The sequence below is a fragment of the Myotis myotis genome, unplaced genomic scaffold, assembly GCF_014108235.1.
Source record: "Myotis myotis isolate mMyoMyo1 unplaced genomic scaffold, mMyoMyo1.p scaffold_m19_p_9, whole genome shotgun sequence".
In the NCBI taxonomy this organism is placed as follows: Eukaryota; Metazoa; Chordata; class Mammalia; order Chiroptera; family Vespertilionidae; genus Myotis; species Myotis myotis.
In genome coordinates this window covers 83004765-83023490 of record NW_023416401.1, presented here as the reverse complement: position 1 = coordinate 83023490, position 18726 = coordinate 83004765, and the positions used below count along the sequence as shown (strand labels likewise).

At 49.1% G+C, this 18726-nt stretch overlaps 2 protein-coding genes across 15 annotated transcripts in view; one reads left to right on the top strand and one right to left on the bottom strand.

Annotated features, from left to right (window-relative positions):
- LOC118663016 (activity dependent neuroprotector homeobox) overlaps window positions 1-5982 on the top strand; it is a 45406-nt gene extending 39424 nt beyond the window's left edge. For all 12 annotated transcript variants that reach the window (XM_036322277.1, XM_036322273.1, XM_036322272.1 and 9 more), the window contains one exon: window positions 568-5982. In XM_036322277.1, coding sequence (XP_036178170.1) covers window positions 568-3675 — 3108 coding nt within the window. In that variant the 3' untranslated portion in view covers window positions 3676-5982. The remainder of the gene's footprint in view (window positions 1-567) is intronic.
- Window positions 5983-14781: 8799 nt separating this feature from the next.
- Window positions 14782-18726, bottom strand: part of BCAS4 (breast carcinoma amplified sequence 4) — a 53422-nt gene continuing 49477 nt past the window's right edge. The window contains exon 4 of one of the 3 annotated variants that reach the window (XM_036323433.1): window positions 14782-15431. In XM_036323433.1, coding sequence (XP_036179326.1) covers window positions 15309-15431 — 123 coding nt within the window. In that variant the 3' untranslated portion in view covers window positions 14782-15308. The remainder of the gene's footprint in view (window positions 15432-18726) is intronic. The other 2 variants (XM_036323432.1, XM_036323431.1) reach the window with 2 other exon arrangements.

The following is an 18726-nucleotide window of genomic DNA, read 5'->3' as shown; positions in this document are numbered from 1 at the left end:
CAATTTGAACCACACTTTGATCGTAAAACGGCCAGAATGGGCCAGAAGATATGGCAAAGTAATTTAGCTTCATGATGATGCACCATTACACACTTCAAAACCCGTTAAAGACATGTTAAAAGATCTTGCTGGGGAAGTATTAACACACCTGCCAGAAAGTTAAGTTATTCTGGTATTCACCAGACCTTGTTTCTTCAGATTACCATTTGTTCCAATCAATGGCACATGCACTTTCTCAGCAGCACTTCAAAACATACCAAGAAGTGGAAAATTGGGTCTCTGAATGGTTTGTCTCAAAACAAGAAAAGTTCTATAGGGACGGTATCCACAGATTACCTGAAAGATGGGGGAAATGTGTAGCTAACAATAGACATTACTTTGAATAAAGCACTTTTGATGTTTCTTTTGAAATTATCGTGTTTTCTTTGATTATAAAATCCGCATTATTAACCCATATACCTGGTAGAGTTTCAGCTCTAAAAATAATGTTTTTTAAGAACAAGAACCTAGAACCTGTTATTGCCTATCTGAAGTGGCATTCTGATTCCAGTCTTGTCTTTTCTTTAGGACTATCGGACAAAACCTTTTTGCTGCAGCGCTTGTCCATTTTCTTCAAAATTCTTCTCTGCCTACAAAAGTCATTTTCGGAATGTCCATAGTGAAGACTTTGAAAATAGGATTCTCCTTAATTGCCCCTACTGTACCTTCAATGCAGACAAAAAGACTTTGGAAACACACATTAAAATATTTCATGCTCCAAACGCCAGCACACCAAGTAGCAGCCTCAGCACTTTCAAAGATAAAAGCAAAAATGATGGCCTTAAACCTAAGCAGGCTGACAGTGTGGAGCAAGCTGTTTATTACTGTAAGAAGTGCACTTACCGCGATCCTCTTTATGAAGTAGTTAGGAAGCACATTTACAGGGAACATTTTCAGCATGTGGCAGCACCTTACATAGCAAAGTCAGGCGAAAAATCACTCAACGGTGCTGTCCCCTTAAGCCCAAATGCCTGGGAAGAGGGTAGTATTCACTGCAAGCGATGCCTTTTCATACCAAAGTCCTATGAAGCTTTGGTACAGCATGTCATCGAAGACCACGAACGCATAGGCTATCAGGTCACTGCCATGATTGGGCACACAAATGTGGTAGTTCCCCGATCCAAGCCTCTGATGCTAATTGCTCCCAAACCTCAAGAGAAGAAGGGCCTGGGACTCCAATCAAGAATTGGTTCCCTTGCTTCTGGAAATGTCCGGTCTTTGCCTTCACAGCAGATGGTAAATCGACTCTCGATACCAAAGCCTAACTTAAATTCTACAGGAGTCAACATGATGTCCAATGTCCACCTACAGCAGAACAATTACGGAGTCAAATCTGTAGGCCAGGGCTATGGCGTTGGTCAGTCAATGAGACTGGGTCTAGGTGGCAACGCACCAGTTTCCATCCCTCAGCAGTCTCAGTCTGTGAAGCAGTTACTTCCAAGTGGAAATGGAAGATCTTTCGGGCTTGGGGCAGAGCAAAGGTCCCAGGCACCAGCACGATACTCCCTGCAATCTGCTAATGCCTCTTCTGTCTCATCCGGCCAGTTAAAGTCTCCTTCCCTCTCCCAGTCCCAGGCATCCAGAGTATTAGGTCAGTCCAGTTCCAAACCTACTGCAGCTGCCACAGGCCCACCCCTGGCCAATACTTCCTCAACCCAAAAGTGGAAAATATGTACAATCTGTAATGAGCTTTTTCCTGAAAATGTCTATAGTGTGCACTTCGAAAAAGAACATAAAGCTGAGAAAGTCCCAGCAGTAGCCAACTACATTATGAAAATCCACAATTTTACTAGCAAATGCCTCTACTGTAATCGCTATTTGCCCACAGATACCCTGCTCAACCATATGTTAATTCATGGTCTGTCTTGTCCATTCTGCCGTTCAACTTTCAATGATGTGGAAAAGATGGCAGCACACATGAGGATGGTTCACATTGATGAAGAGTTGGGACCTAAAACAGATTCTACCTTGAGTTTTGATTTGACATTGCAGCAGGGTAGTCACACTAACATTCACCTCCTTGTAACCACATACAACCTGAGGGATGCCCCAGCTGAATCTGTTGCTTATCATGCCCAAAGTAACCCTCCAATCCCTCCAAAGCCACAGCCAAAAGTTCCAGAAAAAGCAGATGCCCCTGTTAGAAGTTCACCTCAAGCTGCAGTACCCTATAAAAAAGATATCGGGAAAACCCTTTGCCCTCTTTGCTTTTCAATCCTAAAAGGACCCATATCTGATGCACTTGCACATCACTTACGAGAGAGGCACCAAGTTATTCAGACGGTTCATCCAGTGGAGAAAAAGCTTACCTACAAATGTATCCATTGCCTTGGTGTGTATACCAGCAACATGACTGCCTCAACTATCACTCTGCATCTAGTTCACTGCAGGGGTGTTGGGAAGACCCAGAATGGCCAGGATAAGACAAATGCACCCTCTCGGCTTAATCAGTCACCAGGACTGGCACCTGTGAAGCGCACTTACGAGCAAATAGAATTTCCCTTGACGAAAAAGCGAAAGTTAGATGATGATAGTGATTCACCCAGCTTCTTTGAGGAGAAGCCCGAGGAACCTGTTGTTTTAGCTTTAGACCCCAAGGGTCATGAAGATGATTCCTATGAAGACAGGAAAAGCTTCCTAACAAAGTATTTCAACAAACAGCCCTATCCCACCAGGAGAGAAATTGAGAAGCTGGCAGCCAGTTTATGGTTATGGAAGAGTGACATTGCTTCCCACTTTAGTAACAAGAGGAAGAAGTGTGTCCGAGACTGTGAGAAGTACAAGCCTGGTGTGTTACTGGGCTTCAACATGAAAGAGTTAAACAAGGTTAAGCATGAGATGGATTTTGATGCTGAGTGGTTATTTGAAAATCATGATGAGAAAGATTCCAGAGTTAATGCTAGTAAAACTGCTGACAAAAAGCTCCACCTTGGGAAGGAAGATGACAATTCCTCAGACAGTTTTGAAAATTTGGAAGAAGAATCCAATGGAAGTGGTAGCCCTTTTGACCCTGTTTTTGAAGTTGAGCCTAAAATCCCTAATGATAATCCAGAGGAGCATATACAGAAAGTAATTTCTGAGGATGCTTTAGAATCTGAGGGAAAACTAGACCAAAAAGATGTGGATGGTTCAAAATATGAAACTATTCATTTGACTGAGGAAACAACCAAACTAATGCATGATGCTTCTGATAGTGAGGTTGACCAAGATGATGTTGTAGAGTGGAAAGGTGCTGCTTCTCCGTCTGAGAGCGGCCCTGGTTCCCAGCACGTGTCAGACTTTGAGGACACTTGTGAAATGAAACCAGGAACCTGGTCCGATGAGTCTTCCCAGAGTGAGGATGCAAGGAGCAGTAAGCCAGCTGCCAAAAAAAAGGCTACCATGCAAGGTGACAGAGAGCAGTTGAAATGGAAGAATAGTTCCTATGGAAAAGTTGAAGGGTTTTGGTCCAAGGACCAGTCACAGTGGAAGAATGCATCTGAAAATGATGAGCGCTTGTCCGGTCCACAGATTGAGTGGCAGAATAGCACAATTGACAGTGAGGATGGAGAGCAGTTTGAGAACATGACTGATGGAGTAGCTGAGCCAATGCATGGCAGCTTACCTGGAGTTAAACTGAGCAGCCAACAGGCGTAAGTGACAGGTTCTCGGGCATCAGGGCCGGGCTCTCTGGCGTCAGTGACATGCTGCAGCCTGGAACTCTGTTCTTTGAGTATGACTGCAAAACTCTATTCTAACTGGTACTGCCTTCTGAGTTGCTGGGTCATCAGGCTGTAAGGACATGTGGCCACTGCAGTCCCGATGGTTATTTCTATGATACATGACTGTCTGATTTGCTTTAGAACTTGCTGTGACAGACACAGTAACTAAATGTGAAAAACCAATAAGCTGGTGGCTCACGAATGCACACAAGGAAAAGCAGAGGTTTATTTTATCTGCCTTCTCAACATTTCTTTCCCTCTGTAAAATGTTTGGTTGAATGTCCTTAAGAAGTGTTATCCTGATTCACATGGTAGCATAGGGCCAACATACACGCTACCAATCCAATGTGTATAGTAGACTGGGGAAAATTGATTTTTTTTCATGTATTCATTCTGAATAGTTAAAATGTATATTTGTACAGTCTTTTAGACCTATTCAGGTAATGCTTATGATATTGTTATTGTGTACCCATCATAGATGTTTCTTTTTTAGTGTTGCCCTTGCTGTGTAACAAACGCTGTATCTAGTTTACCTAGCAAAAGCTTGAAACTACGCTAGTATAAACTTTTGAACAGACTTAGTTTTTGCACATAACCTTGTACAATCTTGCAACAGAGGCCAGCCACGTAAGATATATATCTGGACTCTCTTGTATTATAGAATTTTTCTTGTTCTGAATATCCTTGACATTACAGCTGACAAACAAAAACTGGTATTTCAGATCTGTTTTCTGAAATCTTTTAAGCTAAAACCACACGCAAGAATTGACTTTGCAGCTACTAATTTTGACACCTTTTAAGATCTGTATGAAAGTGTGTTGTGTTGAAGCAGCAAACCAATGAGTGCTGCATTTTGGATATTTAGTTTTATCTTTAGTTAAACACCACCTGGTGTATTCATTTATACCATTTAATATATGACACACTGTTGTAGTATGTATAATTTTGTGATCTTTATTTCCCTTTGTATTCATTTTAAGCATCTAAATAAATTGCTGTACTGTGCTTAATGTAAATATTTGCTTTATTACACATTACAGTCCTGTGTGTCCATTATGTCTGTACCAGTTGATGCCATGGCGCTCTCATCCGAGATGGAGCCAAGGCCACTGAGGAGAGACTAGTGGAGACCAAGATCTGCCACTGGCATGAAGAAGGCTTTCAAGGCACCTGTTAATGTTTTTTTTCTTTTTCCTTTTTAAGTGCTAAAATAAACATTCTTTTTTTTTTCCAGTCCCCCTTTTGTTAAGGAGCATACCCTGCTTATATATGTAAATGTCTCAATGATAAAAGGATGTAAACATAAATTGGCATTAATTTGCAAGCAGAATCTTAATGCCCTGGTGTTCTTTCTTCTAAATGAAGTAAATGTTAGGTTTCACCTTATGATGGGAACAATTGTACTAAACAGGAAACTACTTTCTTTTGTTATAACTCAACCACCTTGTTAATAAGAAAAAGGCTTGGAGATCACCCATTTGGAGGGCTTTCAAGATGGAAGGAGCTGGTATATTTACTATGCAAAGATTCCCAAGATCAACTCATACTAAAGAAGGGAAGTTACAAGGAGCAGAATTAGCATTCTCAGCAATTGTAACTGATCCATGCAGAGGGCAGAGGCTTGGCAGCCACCTCTCGCTTCTGAAGAGACTGGTTTCTATAATTCTAAGACTTTCCAAAAGATTCATCTCATTGATGTTTTTGTTACCTGAGAGTTGCCCAACCTCCCCGTAAAATGTTAGTCCTGCTACTCCATACAGAAGAAAGCATAAAACTAGAGTCTTTAGTATGAGGGGTGGCATGGGGCTAATATAATTCTGTTACACAGTCAGGTTATAAATTCTGTGGATGCCAGCTAATACTTAGGACAGGATATCCCCAAATAACAAATGGAGGTGGGGAGAAATGGAATTAAGAAGGTCTGTTACTTGAGGATAGTAATACCAGCTGAACTTAAGCCATCTCACTTTGTTTGGAAATTACTCTGCCTAATTAACAGGTGGGAAGAATTGGGCCTGGGCTTATTCATCCTCCATAGAGGACTAGTGAGAGACTTGTGCAAGATGGCCAGGGTGGGGTTCCTGCTTGGGTGTTCGAGCAGAGACAGAAGAGTGCTTTCTTGCTGAAGTGGTGGGAGTGGACTTTGTTGACTTTCAGAAAAGTTTAGCCAGCTAAGAAGTGGACCAACTAACCATGTTGCAGAAGCCCTGAAAGTGTCTCAATAAAAGCCATTTTAAAAGAATGTTGTTGCTTACTGTTTGCTTTTGGAATAATCTGGAAATAAAAGCTGTGGCAAACTGCTACTTAGAGAATGCAACTGGAAGTTGAACAATTCTTTAAATTTTCTTTATAACAAGGAAGAATGTGATGCCAGAGAACATTTGCCCTTCAAGCTTCTGGAGTCCAGCTGACTAGCACTGCGGTTCCCCTTTCAGCACTTGCAAGCATTGTCATCGTTCCGTCTTTGGTTCCCTGAGCAGTTCCGGGTCTGTCCCCTCCTGAGATCCAAGCTGTGAAGTATCTGTGCCTTTTATGCCCTGTAGCTGTGTGCCTGGTCCAAATGCCTGGCCATTGGTAAAAATGCACGCTTGTTAAGAGAACAAATGCGTGCCAATTCTGAGAGCCATCTAGCAGACAGGTGAGTGCCCTGTTTGAAGCACTTCACTAGAAGCCATTGAAGCCATTTGCCAATGAGGACTGCCACATAAAGGGGTGCTTCACTGTAGGCTGCCAGCCCCAAACCCTCCGGGTGGGGCCCCCAAAGCATCTCTAGGTGATTGTCCGCCACTCAAGCGTGAGAACCACTTAGCTTGAGTGAAGTCTACTCTTTACATAGTGGGCTTCTCAGAGCAGCAGGTGCCCCCCTTCAGCAGTGGTCTGTTCCACCCATTGTGACCCCCATTTCTAACCACCCGGTTTGCTCATGGGGTTGGCCCCAACTGCAGGTATGTTTCACCAAAGTGTCATGTGAAAATACCTCAAACCCCAGAAGATTGGAAATAGAAGAGGCGGCCCCCACCATTCTGAAATGGTGTTGCAGCCAGTTGGCCACCGGAAGGTGTTCTAGAAAAAGACTTTTTCAGCTGAGATAAACTCAACCATCAAACTAGGAAATAAAAGCGAGGTTTTTTCTGCCAGCTACTACGGGAAGGTTAGCGTAAAAGTAGACTCAAACTTGTACCGCATGAGGGTCTCCATTTGGTAATTCTCTGCAATCATCTTACTCCGCTTTAACAGTCACTAACTTGAATCTGGTGGGGGCTGTGTTCAAAAATAAGCATATAAGGGGGAAATTGCATATCCTGAAGTCATGACTTCAGCGTGCCCCAACTAGACAGGAAGGGAGTTGTGCTGTCATTGTCAGGAGAGATGCAGAGTCTTCAGCTCTGTTTAAATGAGGCTGCAGGTCTGTGTTTCAGAATACAACACCCGTCTGTGGTACACACCAGCCCTCCCCCCACTCCCAGTACACCGTTAGGTCTTAGATGTACAGCCGTTTTAACATTGACTGGTGTTTGCAATACATCTTCCTGTGCCTTTATTCATGTCTTATTACTAAATGAAGCAAAATGGATATCCTACTAAGCAAATTGTTCACCTTGTTGAAACTGATAGGCTTTTCCAACGTACTTGATGGGAAGTCTGTGTTGGCTGCCATCTATAGCCATGTGAGGCCAGCAGCCATCTGGGAGCACAGGACTCAGAGCCTGCCTTGGAGACCGCTGCACAGCTTGCTGGCGGCTGCATCTGCCAGCACAGCTATAGGGGCTTCTCTGGGAGGAGGGGCCCCCAGGCCAGAGGAGTGTGACTGTTCCCAAACGCCTGGAGCTCAGCGCACATCCTCAGCGCACGCGTGCTCAGCAAGTCCTTGCGAGTGAACATGCGGAAGTATTCCTGGGACTGGCTGTGGAACACTGGATTCTAAGGTGATGTGAGTCCTCAAAACAGTCCTGCTCCAGCCCCCAAATAAAGCCCTGTAAAGGGAGGATTAGCCCCCAGTTTCAGAACATGGAGGTTCAGAGAAGTAACTTGGACCCAGGCTGAGTCCGTGGCCCCTGGAATTCCCAACCACAGCGCGCAGCTGTGGTCCTAACCAAAAACGAGCTTCACAAGAAAGCCTGTCTGTGCTGCGAAGGCAGAGACACATGAGCCCGTCTCAACCAACACACACTTTCCCTGACAGCGTTTTCCGAACTGCTTGCTCACGCTGCCGTCTTCCTCATTTTTGCTACATCTGCCTAAGGAACTGCTCTGTGTACTTGGGATATTTCAACTCCCCTTTTTTTTAAAAAAAGAAAGCTATCTCTGCAAAAAAAAAACACATCATTTGCCATTTAATGGCCTTCATAAAAATAAATACAAGAAAGAAAAAACACTGAATTTTGCCACCTATAGCTGCTTGCTGATGTCTGTGGGCATGAGACTTGCTCTGTTGGTTAAAAGGGAAAATTGGGTTCAGGTCACACGGGCATCAAAAGGAGACTTTCTCCTCGGCCCAGCCAGGAAGACAAAGAATTGGATGAGCCTCATGTCTGTCTCAGTGTGGCTTGTTCCCTACTGCGTGCCGGTGGCCCTGAACTAGAAGCCAGGGGATGGCTCTAGCTCAGAGGGCTTCCCAGGGAAGTCTGCGATGACCTGATTCTGGCTTTAGACTCCTTTTTTATGGAATAAGAGTCTCCCTCTCCCTGGCAGATAACAGGAACTCCAACTAAGACTGGGCTGAATCAAGGGGACATGCAGGTAACCCACTGCCTGAGTGGGGAAGGCTGCTCAGCGGTATCAGCAAGGGCTCCAGTCCCTTTTTTTTTAATCTTCATTCTGACACCCACATGGTCACCTTCATCCTAGGCAGGCAACCCGGTGTTCATCGGCCCTTCCATTCACCTTCCCTGAGAGGGTTTCCTCTCCTCCTATTGAACAAGACTTAAAACTGAGAGCCCACTGACCACTCCCGAACAAGTTTCTGTGGCCCATGGCTTAGGCCTGAGCGACCTTGGTGAGTTGCTGAGCTAGGATTACCTTGTGGCTTAGATCAGTCAGCACCCACCTCTGAACCTGAGGTGGAACCCGTTCAACCCAGTTCCACTCCAACCTCAGGAAGGCTTGAGATGGATATTGAGGCCACTACAATTTTTTTTCTTTAGAAAAGTTTGTTGATTTCAGAGAGGGAGGGAAGGAGACGAGAAACATCGATGTGAGAGCGCACCGATCGGCTGCCTCCTGCACTCCCCCACCAGGGATCGAGCCTGAAACTGGCATGTGCCCTGACCAGGAATCAAACCAGCAACCCCTGAGTGCACAGGATAACACCCACCCAACTGGGCCACACCAGCCAGGGTGAGACCTCTACATTTTTCCAAAATAAAACTTTTTGCATCAAGTTTGGAAAACAGAAGGGCCCCAGCTGGTTTGGCTCAGTGGATAGAGTGTCGGACTGTGGACTGAAGAGTCCCGGGTTTGATTCCGGTCAAGGGCACATGCCTGGGTTGTGGGTTTGATCCCCAGTGGGGTGTGTGCAGGAGGCAGCTGATCGATGATTCTCTCTCATCATTGATGTTTCTATCTCTCCTCCCTTCTCTGCAATCAACAAAAAGATACAGTGGGGCCTTGACTTACGAGTGTCCCAACTAACGAGTTTTTTGAGATACGAGCCGTCTCTCGGCCGATTTTTTGCTTTGAGTTGCGAGCTAAAATTCGGGTTACGAGCCAGCTCCAGATACCCCACTGCTAGTTGGCACAGCCAACGTCACAGTGAACGCCACAACATCAGCCCAGCATCACGTGTCTCACTCGTTCACTGTTGATTTGACATACGAGTAATTTGAGTTACGAGCTCCGTCACGGAACGAGTCAAGGCCCCACTGTGTTCTCTCTCTCTCTCACACACACACACACACACAAGGAAAAGTGCAGTTGTTACGACTGAGAAGAGGTAGCAAATTCTTTTAAAAATCTCTTGACTGCTGTTCTTTAAAAGCACTGACCCGGGCCCTGGTGCACGCTGAAGTCACAGAACCCAGCCATGCTGCGGCTCCTCCCCCAGGGACGCTGATGTAACTGGGCTGCCGGGTGGCCCAGCTGATTCCAATGTGCAGCCAAGACAGAACCATGGTGGGTTTTTTGTTTTTGTGGGGGGTTTTTAATTGATTTTAGAGAAAGAAAGAGGGAGAGAAATAACTTGTTCCAATTATTTATGCATTCATTGGTTGGGGACCCTGACTGGGGGTCCAACCCACGACCTTGGTGTATAGGGACGATGCTCTAACCCAGCGGTTCTCAACCTGTGGGTCGCGACCCCTTTGGCGGTCGAACAACCCTTTCACAGGGGTCACCTAAGACCATCCTGCATATCAGATATTTACATTACGATTCATAACAGTAGCAACATTACAGTTTTGAAGTAGCAATGAAAATAATTGTATGGTTGGGTCACAACATGAGGAGCTGTATTTAAAGGGCCAGAAGGTTGAGAACCACTGCTAACCAATCAAGCTACCCAGCCAGGGTGAGAACCACTGCATTAAAGACACACAAGGGAACCTGGGCTACAGCGTGAGCCTTCCCCTGATGAACAAACTTGCTCCCAGTGGTTCCCGGTGTAAGACCATATTTTCCATTCTCCTCTATTCGACACCAGTCGGACAGCCTACAAGTCCCATCTCTACGCTCAGAGATGCAACCTGGGCATAGCAAACAATTGTACGTGTGCAAGCTAATGCCCTCATGTCTCCCCGCTTCACGGGCAGCAAGACCAGGGGCCTAAAACGGGAGAGCCCCCGGGAAGCCACCCTGGATACGCCAATAGAAGAAGGCACATACCTTGTTCAGGGGGTGCTCCTCCAGGTCTCCCTCACGGACGCCCGGGCCCGGCTCTCCCAGAAGAGTGGTGCTGCTGAAACACATTGTGATGGAGCAGCTCCTCGCAAGACCCAGGGAGGAAGTCCTTCCGGGTGCAGGGGCCGGCTTCCAGCGTTCAGGCTGGGCTGGTTTGGTTCTTTGGGAGAACCACACCTTTATCCCAACCAAAGGCATTTGTCTGGGGCAGCCTGCTCCTCAGCCCCTTCCTCAAACTCCCATCATGTGTAGCCAGCAAAGCAGACCCGCCAGAAGCCCCAGGAAAGAGGGCAGAGACCAGCCCTGGGCCCACCGCCCCTCCCCAGGGGCTTGCAAGCCTGAAGTGCATCCAGCTGATGCTGACTGGTAAGGCTTCGGGCTTTTGAGTCCACAGCCAACCCACAGGACTCAGGGACAGCTGCTCAGAGTCAGGATTGCTTTGAGTGTTTGCAAACCCCAAGATGGTTGGTTGTGCTCTTGACCATAAGACAAAGAGGAATTTTGCTGTAAGATGGGGAGGAAAATGCCTGGGTGCCTCCAGCTGCCTGAGGATGGGGTCAACCAATCATCTGGCCCTCCTCTCAGAGAACGCTTTTCACCTCAAGCAGAGCTTTTTATCACAGGTGGATGCGGTCAAGTGCTTTCTCTGCATCCACTGAGGTGACTGCATAGTTGTTGACCTTCAGTAACAGTGTGTTACGTCAATTTTCAGATGTCACGCCAACCTTGCATTTCTAGGACCTCCCACTTGGTCATGGTGAATAATCCTTTTCGTAAGTTGCTGGGTTCAGTCTGCTAATACTTTGTCGAGGAGTTTTGTATTTATATTCACGAGGGATACCGGTCTGTAGCGCTCTTATATCTTTGTCTGACTTGGTACCAGTCACCCCCCAGAGGAGAGCCGAGGAAAGCATAAATTTCTGTAATGAGACCCCCACTCCCTGTCCCATGGAATCTGAAATCGGGGCACAGAGATGCCTGCAAATGCCAGTGCCCACAGGGGCCGGGCAGGTAAAATCAATTAGTGAAACTATTTGATACAAGAAACCTGGAGAGCATGCCCCCGCCACAGCGACGCAGCTGTGGCTCATTGTTGCCTTGCGAGAACCTGGGCCAATATTGCCAGATAATTCCCGTTTGTAAGAGAAACTGGAAGTCCAGGTCTTTGTCTGGACTGTCCACATTTTTAAATGCTGGGAACTGATTTTAATTGAATATTTTGAATAGGTAAACACCAAAATATTTTTAATATATTTTTATTGATTTCAGAGAGAGAGAGAGAGAGGTCACGATAGGCTAACTCCTGCACGCCCCCCACCAGGGATGGAAGTCGCAACCTGGACATGTGCCCTAATGAGGGAATTGAACCATGATTTCCTGGTTCATAGGTCAACACTCAATCACTGAGCCACTGCAGCAGGGCCAAAAATTATTTTTGTAAGGATACAAAAGTAAAATAAAAAAGCTTTCTCACCTAAAACAGATATTTACTGTTCTCAAAGTTCTGTTTACCCTCCCAGAGAATTTCGATGTCCTTCTTTCGTGCACAAATGGTGGCATATCAGGCACATGTGTAAGCACTTTGCCTTTCTGATATCGGTGGTATTTCTATACCGATTCATCAAGAATTCCTAATCCATTCTTATAACTTCAGGGGATTCCATCTATCCATGTATCATGGATGGGCTACAACTAAACCAATCCCATAGTGATGGGCACGGAGGTTCCTTCCGAACTCCTGCTATTTCATTGCACAGTGAGTAACATTTTGCATGTGTCGTTTCTCTCGTGTGTGTACTGGGAGGCTGGACCCTAAGGGTGGAATTGCTAGTTCACAGGTATACACGTTTCTGATGTTGACAGGTACAGCCCACGGCCTCCAGGAGAGTGGTTCCCCCTAATGATGTGTGAGAATGAATGTTTCTTCAGGATTTCACCAACAGTGTTTTCAAAAAGACATTTCATTTTTGCCAGCCTAATAAAAATGTGATTTCAATCTTCTTGCATATGGATGGGTATAGATTGTGGTTGACCAGCTTTTCAAATGTTTAAAAGTCTTTTGCATTTCCTGTGAAATTCCTTTTCCTATCCTTTGCCCATTTTTAATTATTCTCCTTTTATATACCGGTGCTGTTTATATATTAGGGAGTCTATCCTTCTGTAATATGAGCTGCAAATAAATTTTCCCTGCTTGTCATTTGTCTTTTAAATATGCTTAGGATGTTGTTCTGTTTTGGAGTTTCTTTTTGCCATGCAGAGGATTAATCATATATATACGGTCAATTTGATCTAGCTTTTATGGCTTCTGGATTTTGTATGATCCTGTAATGTTTATGCCTCCTTATAAATTAATTTTCATATATTTAACTCCTCTTCAATCCATCTGGAATTCTGGAGCTGCTCCTGTGAGCAGAGTGAAGTATGGAACTCACCTTTTCCAGATAGTTACTCAGCTGTCTCAACCTGAAAACAATTTAAAAACAGTTTAGGGCAAACCACACATTCTGTCAACCCAGGGCCACCGTCTTGAAACCTCACGCTTTGACGGACACGAAGTTCACATCCACAGAAGGGGCAGGCGGCGGCAGAAGAGCCTTGCCCTCGTGAAAATTTGCAGAGTGGCCTTTGTGTGGCCGCCCTGTCCAACAACAGCCACAGAGAAAGGAAAGGTCGCCCTTTCTAAGGCTGCAAAGTGACCCTCGCGAGGGGCACCTGCCGCGTCAGCACCGAGGCTTCATTTACTCTGGCATTTGCTCTAAAGGAGACACCTGTCAGGTCACATGGCACAGGACAGGGCCTCCCGCATCCCAGGCTCCCAGGACCGAGGTCGGGAATACCTGGCAGACCGCGCCCGACCTCCCCTCCCCCAGGTGTCTCCAAAGGACCCTAAGCGTTTATTGTTTGGCACTGCAACTCCAGGGACTTGGAGTGGCCAGTTCTAGCTCATTTGCCACCGTTTTCCCAGAGATCAGTGATGGTGAACCTTTTGAGCTCGGCGTGTCAGCATTTTGAAAAACCCTAACTGAACTCTGGGGCCGTGTCACATACAGAAATTTTTTGATATTTGCAACCATAGTAAAACAAAGACTTATATTTTTGATATTTATTTTATATATTTAAATGCCATTTAACAAAGACAAATCAACCAAAAAAATGAGTTCGCGTGTCACCTGACACACGTGTCGTAGGTTCGCCATCACTGAACTAGCCCGGGGTCACACAGCTGAGAGGCATAAGGAGATGATGGTGCCACTCAGAGCCCATAGCTCTTAGCCTCGGTCCTGTGGGTCTCTATTCTAGGCCACTGAAGGTGCTCTAGCTTGGCCACTGGCAGTGCCTGTCACCCTCCCTGTCACCTGGTTCAGGCTCTGGAAGGAGAAAGAAGCCTCGGCCTCTCCAGTGATCAACATAGACTCAGCCTTCTGGGAGGTGGTGTCTGAAAAATGAACTTTCCATCGAATCTGTGCTGTCCCCGAGCAGGCTGGGGCACAGCGAGTGTCTAAGCTTCCTTCATTACTAACAGTCCGATCGATCCAACGCAGCCACGAGGATCAGCGATCGCAGCTGCACAGGGACGCCTCCCACAGGCAGTGTCAGCCGGAGCCAGACACAGAGGACACAGCGTGCGCATCCTCGTCACCCTGCAGCCCACAGGACAGAGGCTGCAGCCCTGTCTGCACCGCGAGGTATCGGTGGGGCTGGTGCAGGAGGCCGGAACATGGACCAAGCTTGCTTGTTTCTCCACCTGGGGGAGGGGAACAGATGTGAAACCCCAGTGAACCATGCGCGAAGGTGCACCTTCCTCTATGTCTGCTAGACTTCCATAGTTTAACATAATTTATAAACATTTTTAATAAAAAAATCACAGAAGTTTACAAAAACTGCCTCCACAGAAAAACATCAGCTCTTCTTGAAACAAGGGGTCCACCTTTATCGTTTAATTCCAAAAATTACCCTAAAATTAGCAAGTCTCAACTTTTTCCTTTTCTGCTATCTCACCTGATTCATTAAGTTAAATTTCCTTGAAATTCCAGTGCAGGTCTGTGTGTGTGTGTGTGTGTGTGTGTGTGTGTGTTCCCTTGGCTCTCTGAGAAATTCTAGAAAAACGAGAAACATGACTAACGTGTGGACTTTCAGGGTAATTGCAGGAAACTCACCTGCATGAGAAGAAATGGGAGCAAACACACCTTTGCAGACGAAGTCCTGACACTGCACCTCCGCGGGCTGCTGGGGTCTGAGGGCCGAGTGGCGCCCGGCAGGTACGGCCGGGGCCGCATCGGAGATTTGGGGCGGGCTCGCCCAGGTGACAGGAGCAGCCTTACGGGAACCGTCACGTCCGACCCCGTTCCCACGCCCAGACCACACGTGACCTCTTGACACCTTTATTGACATGATTCACGTGCCAGGGGGCACTGGGTTCGAAACAAGCCAGCCAACAGTGAGGGACATGAGCCATAGCCCTGTGCACCCAGTGAGTCCCCCATATTCCCGGGCAACACCCCCCAGAGAGCAAGTCCCGCTGTCCCTCGGGCACTGCAGCCGTCACAGCTGACCGCCAACCACCGGACAAAGCCTTCACAGCTCCTCCCGGAGGCATCGCCACGCAGGTCCAGCTGCTTCTCCAGACCCCTCGGTCTCGCGTGAAGCAGGGGAGGAAATTCAGCAAACACATCGATGACAACAAAAATAGAAGAAAGCGGGCTGCCCCGCACGCAGAGGGTCCCTCCCGCCAGCTCACAGGCGGCCGCGGCAGCGGGGGGCCTGGGGCGCCGCCTCCCCGGCGTCCACAGGAAAGTAGTCCTCCGTCCTGTACAACGCGGGCAGCTCAAAGGGCGGGGACGCCGGCCTAGGCAGGTTCTGGAATGACAGAAACGGGTGCCCATCAGCCGTGTGACTCCACTTGTTTTGTGACCCAAGAATTCCAGTTGGAGGAACGGGTCCTGTGGGGAGAGTTGTGCACATGATGGGAGACTCCGAGAGGCTCTGGCAGCTCTGCCCAGAGGAAGCCGCCCCCAGGGAGCCCGCATGTGCAGGTCCCTGTGCCCCAGGGAGCGCCGTGTGGGCGCGGCAGGCACAGGCAGAGCGGGCGCGCAGGGACGCCGGGAGAGCCAGCCGCTCGCCGGGACACAGACAGCTCGGCAGGGTCCCCGGGAGCCTGGGCAGGGCCTGCCGCTGCGGGAACGGGACGGGCTACTGGGGACCCGTCTGTGCTCCTGAGTGTGCGCCACATGCGTTAGTTTTTGTTTTTTCAATCGAACCGTTTTAGGAAGCACTTATTTCTGGGTGGATGTTGCTGCAGGGGGGATGGGAAGGGAGTTTCCATCAGGCGCCCTCCCCAAGCTCTCTCTAGTGGCAGACGCTCCAGGCTACACCTGCATCTGAGGAAAGTCCAGCTTTACCCAGGATCCCCTCAAACTCAGACGCACGGGGAGTCTCCTGGGAGGGTTAGGAAGGACCACGTCGGACCCGCCCTGAGCCTGATGTCACTGGTCGGTGGTGTGGCCTGGACACTGGGCACCGTCAGAGCTCCCAGGGCTGATCCCAGTGAGTGACAGCTGAGTATCGGCCAGGCTGCGGAAGGGCTGCTCCAGTAGGGGGGATGGGCAGGGTGTAGGGGGAGGAGGCGGATTGTAGTGTCTGAGCCCAGGGCCCGAGCTCTCCCCACACCCAGCCCTCTCAATTGCATCGAAGGATTCCCAATAAGGCAGCACGTGCCCAGGTGTCTAGGAGCACAAACCTCCGTGCCGTCACCCACATCTGAAAAGCAAGACCAGCATTTCACCTTGGCCACGGGCCAGCCTCACAAAAGGACGAACAGAACATTCCACGCACTCAGCGCCGGCCAGCCCACCCTGGCTCAGCCCACTAGGAGGCTACTTGGGACACGGGCCTTTGCCACCTGTCCCCCTGCTCCCAGCACCTCCCTGGGCTGCATCACCCCCAACCCCCCCCCCCAAAGATGGGGACCAAGCCCTTCAATAGCACCAAGGCCAGACACAACTGAGAATCACACCAGGGCGATGTGGCGAGGCGAGAGGAGAGCCCACAGCTTTAGGGTATCTACACCCCGTTCCTCCCAACTGGCCCCCGCCCAGTGCCATCTAGAGAACACTCCAAAGTCCATTCTGTGACCCTGAAAGACAGGCCTAGGGCCCAGGCAAGAGGAGGGGCCCCTGAGAGTCCCCACAGGCCGGTGACCAGGCCAGGTCACAGCCAGGGTCCCGGCCCCGCTGTGCGGCCCCTCCTGGGGCTGCTGGGCCTTATCCCGATCCCGTTCTTTCTGAAATGGTTCTACCACACAGACGGGGCTTTTGCCTCCTCTCTCAAGGGGACAGACTCCCAGAAAAGGAGGAAAATCCACCTCATTAAGAAGGAACCACGAAGTGGTCAGAAGAGACTTTTAGCAGCTTTAGATGTCACGGTGTCTCTAGATCCAGCGAGATCTGATGTAAGAAATGGTCCTGCCTCGTGAGGGAGGGAAACGTCATCCCTGCTTGGGAGGTGGGCCCCGCCAGACGGCCCGGTTATGAGAGAGCTGCTGCGTGTGCTCAGAAAAGGAAGCTCCCGCGAGGAACGCACAGGGCTCCCGAGAACAAGCCTTGTCTAAGGGCCCCAGCCTGCACGACCGGAAGGAAGGCTGTGGAGCTGGCGGCTCCATGCCGGCCCTGGAGCAAGCCCCTGGCAACACCGTGGGGCCCGGGGGGGGGGAATGTGGGCAAGTGACGCAGCCGGCTGGAGCGCGGGACTGACGGCTGCCGGAACAGGTGGCCTGTGATGAGCCAGGGGCTCGGAATGTGGCCTCCTCAGCTCCAAGCGCTGCGCTAGCCGGTGGGTGGGCGTGGCGAGGGCGTGTGCCCGTCCAGCCTCCACTCCCCATTCTGGTGTGGATGGGCATCTTGATTTTCCTGCTTTCACTTGTGCCAGCCCCCCAGCCCACCCTACAGCTAAAGGAAGGGTGAGAGGAGGCTGGACCTCCCCCAGCAGGGATGAGGGGTGATCACGTGACCCACGCTGGGCCAATGAGAAGCAGCTGTGGGACTTTTGCTATTGGGACAGGGATGTCCCCAACTCCACCCAGGTTCCTGTGAGGTTGGGTCCCAAGCCTGAGGGCCACCTCTTATTTGTTATTGTTGTTGTTGTTAATCCTCACTCGAGGATATTTTCCCATTGACTTTTAGAGAGAATAGAAGGGAGAGGGAGAGATAGAGAAACATCGATGTGAGAGAGACATATTGATTAGTTTCCTCCTGCATGCGCCCCGACCAGGGCTGGGGATCAAGCCTGCAACCAAGGTACATGCCCTTGACTGAAATCAAACTCAGGACCCTTCAGTCCACAGGCCAACACCCTATCCACTGAGCCAAACTGGCTAGGGCCTGAGGCCACTTCTGCCACCACTGGGGTGCCTGCCAAGGAAGCTGAGTTGGAGACAGAGCAAGACAGAGACCTGACAATATCGTCTGAGCATCTGAATCCTATTTTGCTAGATGCTAGAGTCACCCTGGACTCCCTGTTCCTGAGCCAGGACTTCTTGCTGAAGCCAAGCTGGCCTGGGCTGCTGTCATTTTGCAACCAAGAGTCCTGCTTAAAACAAATACTAAGCCCAGAGTGATGCCAGCGAGCGCCTGGAAACCAGTTCTCAACTCAGCAGGTGAGGGCCCATCTGTGAGGCTGAAAATAGCCCAGTACCCCAGATGCTGTCGGGGAAATAGGCCCGCCCCCGAGGCAGGGCCCCAGCACAGGCACCCCAGATGCTGTCGGGGGAACAGGCCCGCCCCCGAGGCCAGGCCCCAGCACAGGCACCCCAGATGCTGTGCAAACCCAGCCCTGTCACTCTCATTTTCTCTTCATTCTCACGGCAACCTGCGATGAAAGAGTCATCCCCATCTCAGGCCACAGGAGCCTCCAGCTGGGGTCCGCTCAGGACGATGCAGCTCCAAGCCCAGCCCCCACCTGTCACCCCTCCTGGCACGGCCTCAACTCCATGAGGGCGAGCAGCAAACCCAAACCCTTGAGAATCTCCCAGGGGACTTCGGAGATCTCCACCTCCCACCCTCCACCTACAGAGCCCCTCCCCTCTGGGGTGGCCAGATGAGCAAGGACAGGTGCCCCACTCAGGCTCATGCCCAAGCCTGCAGGCCGGAGTGACCCA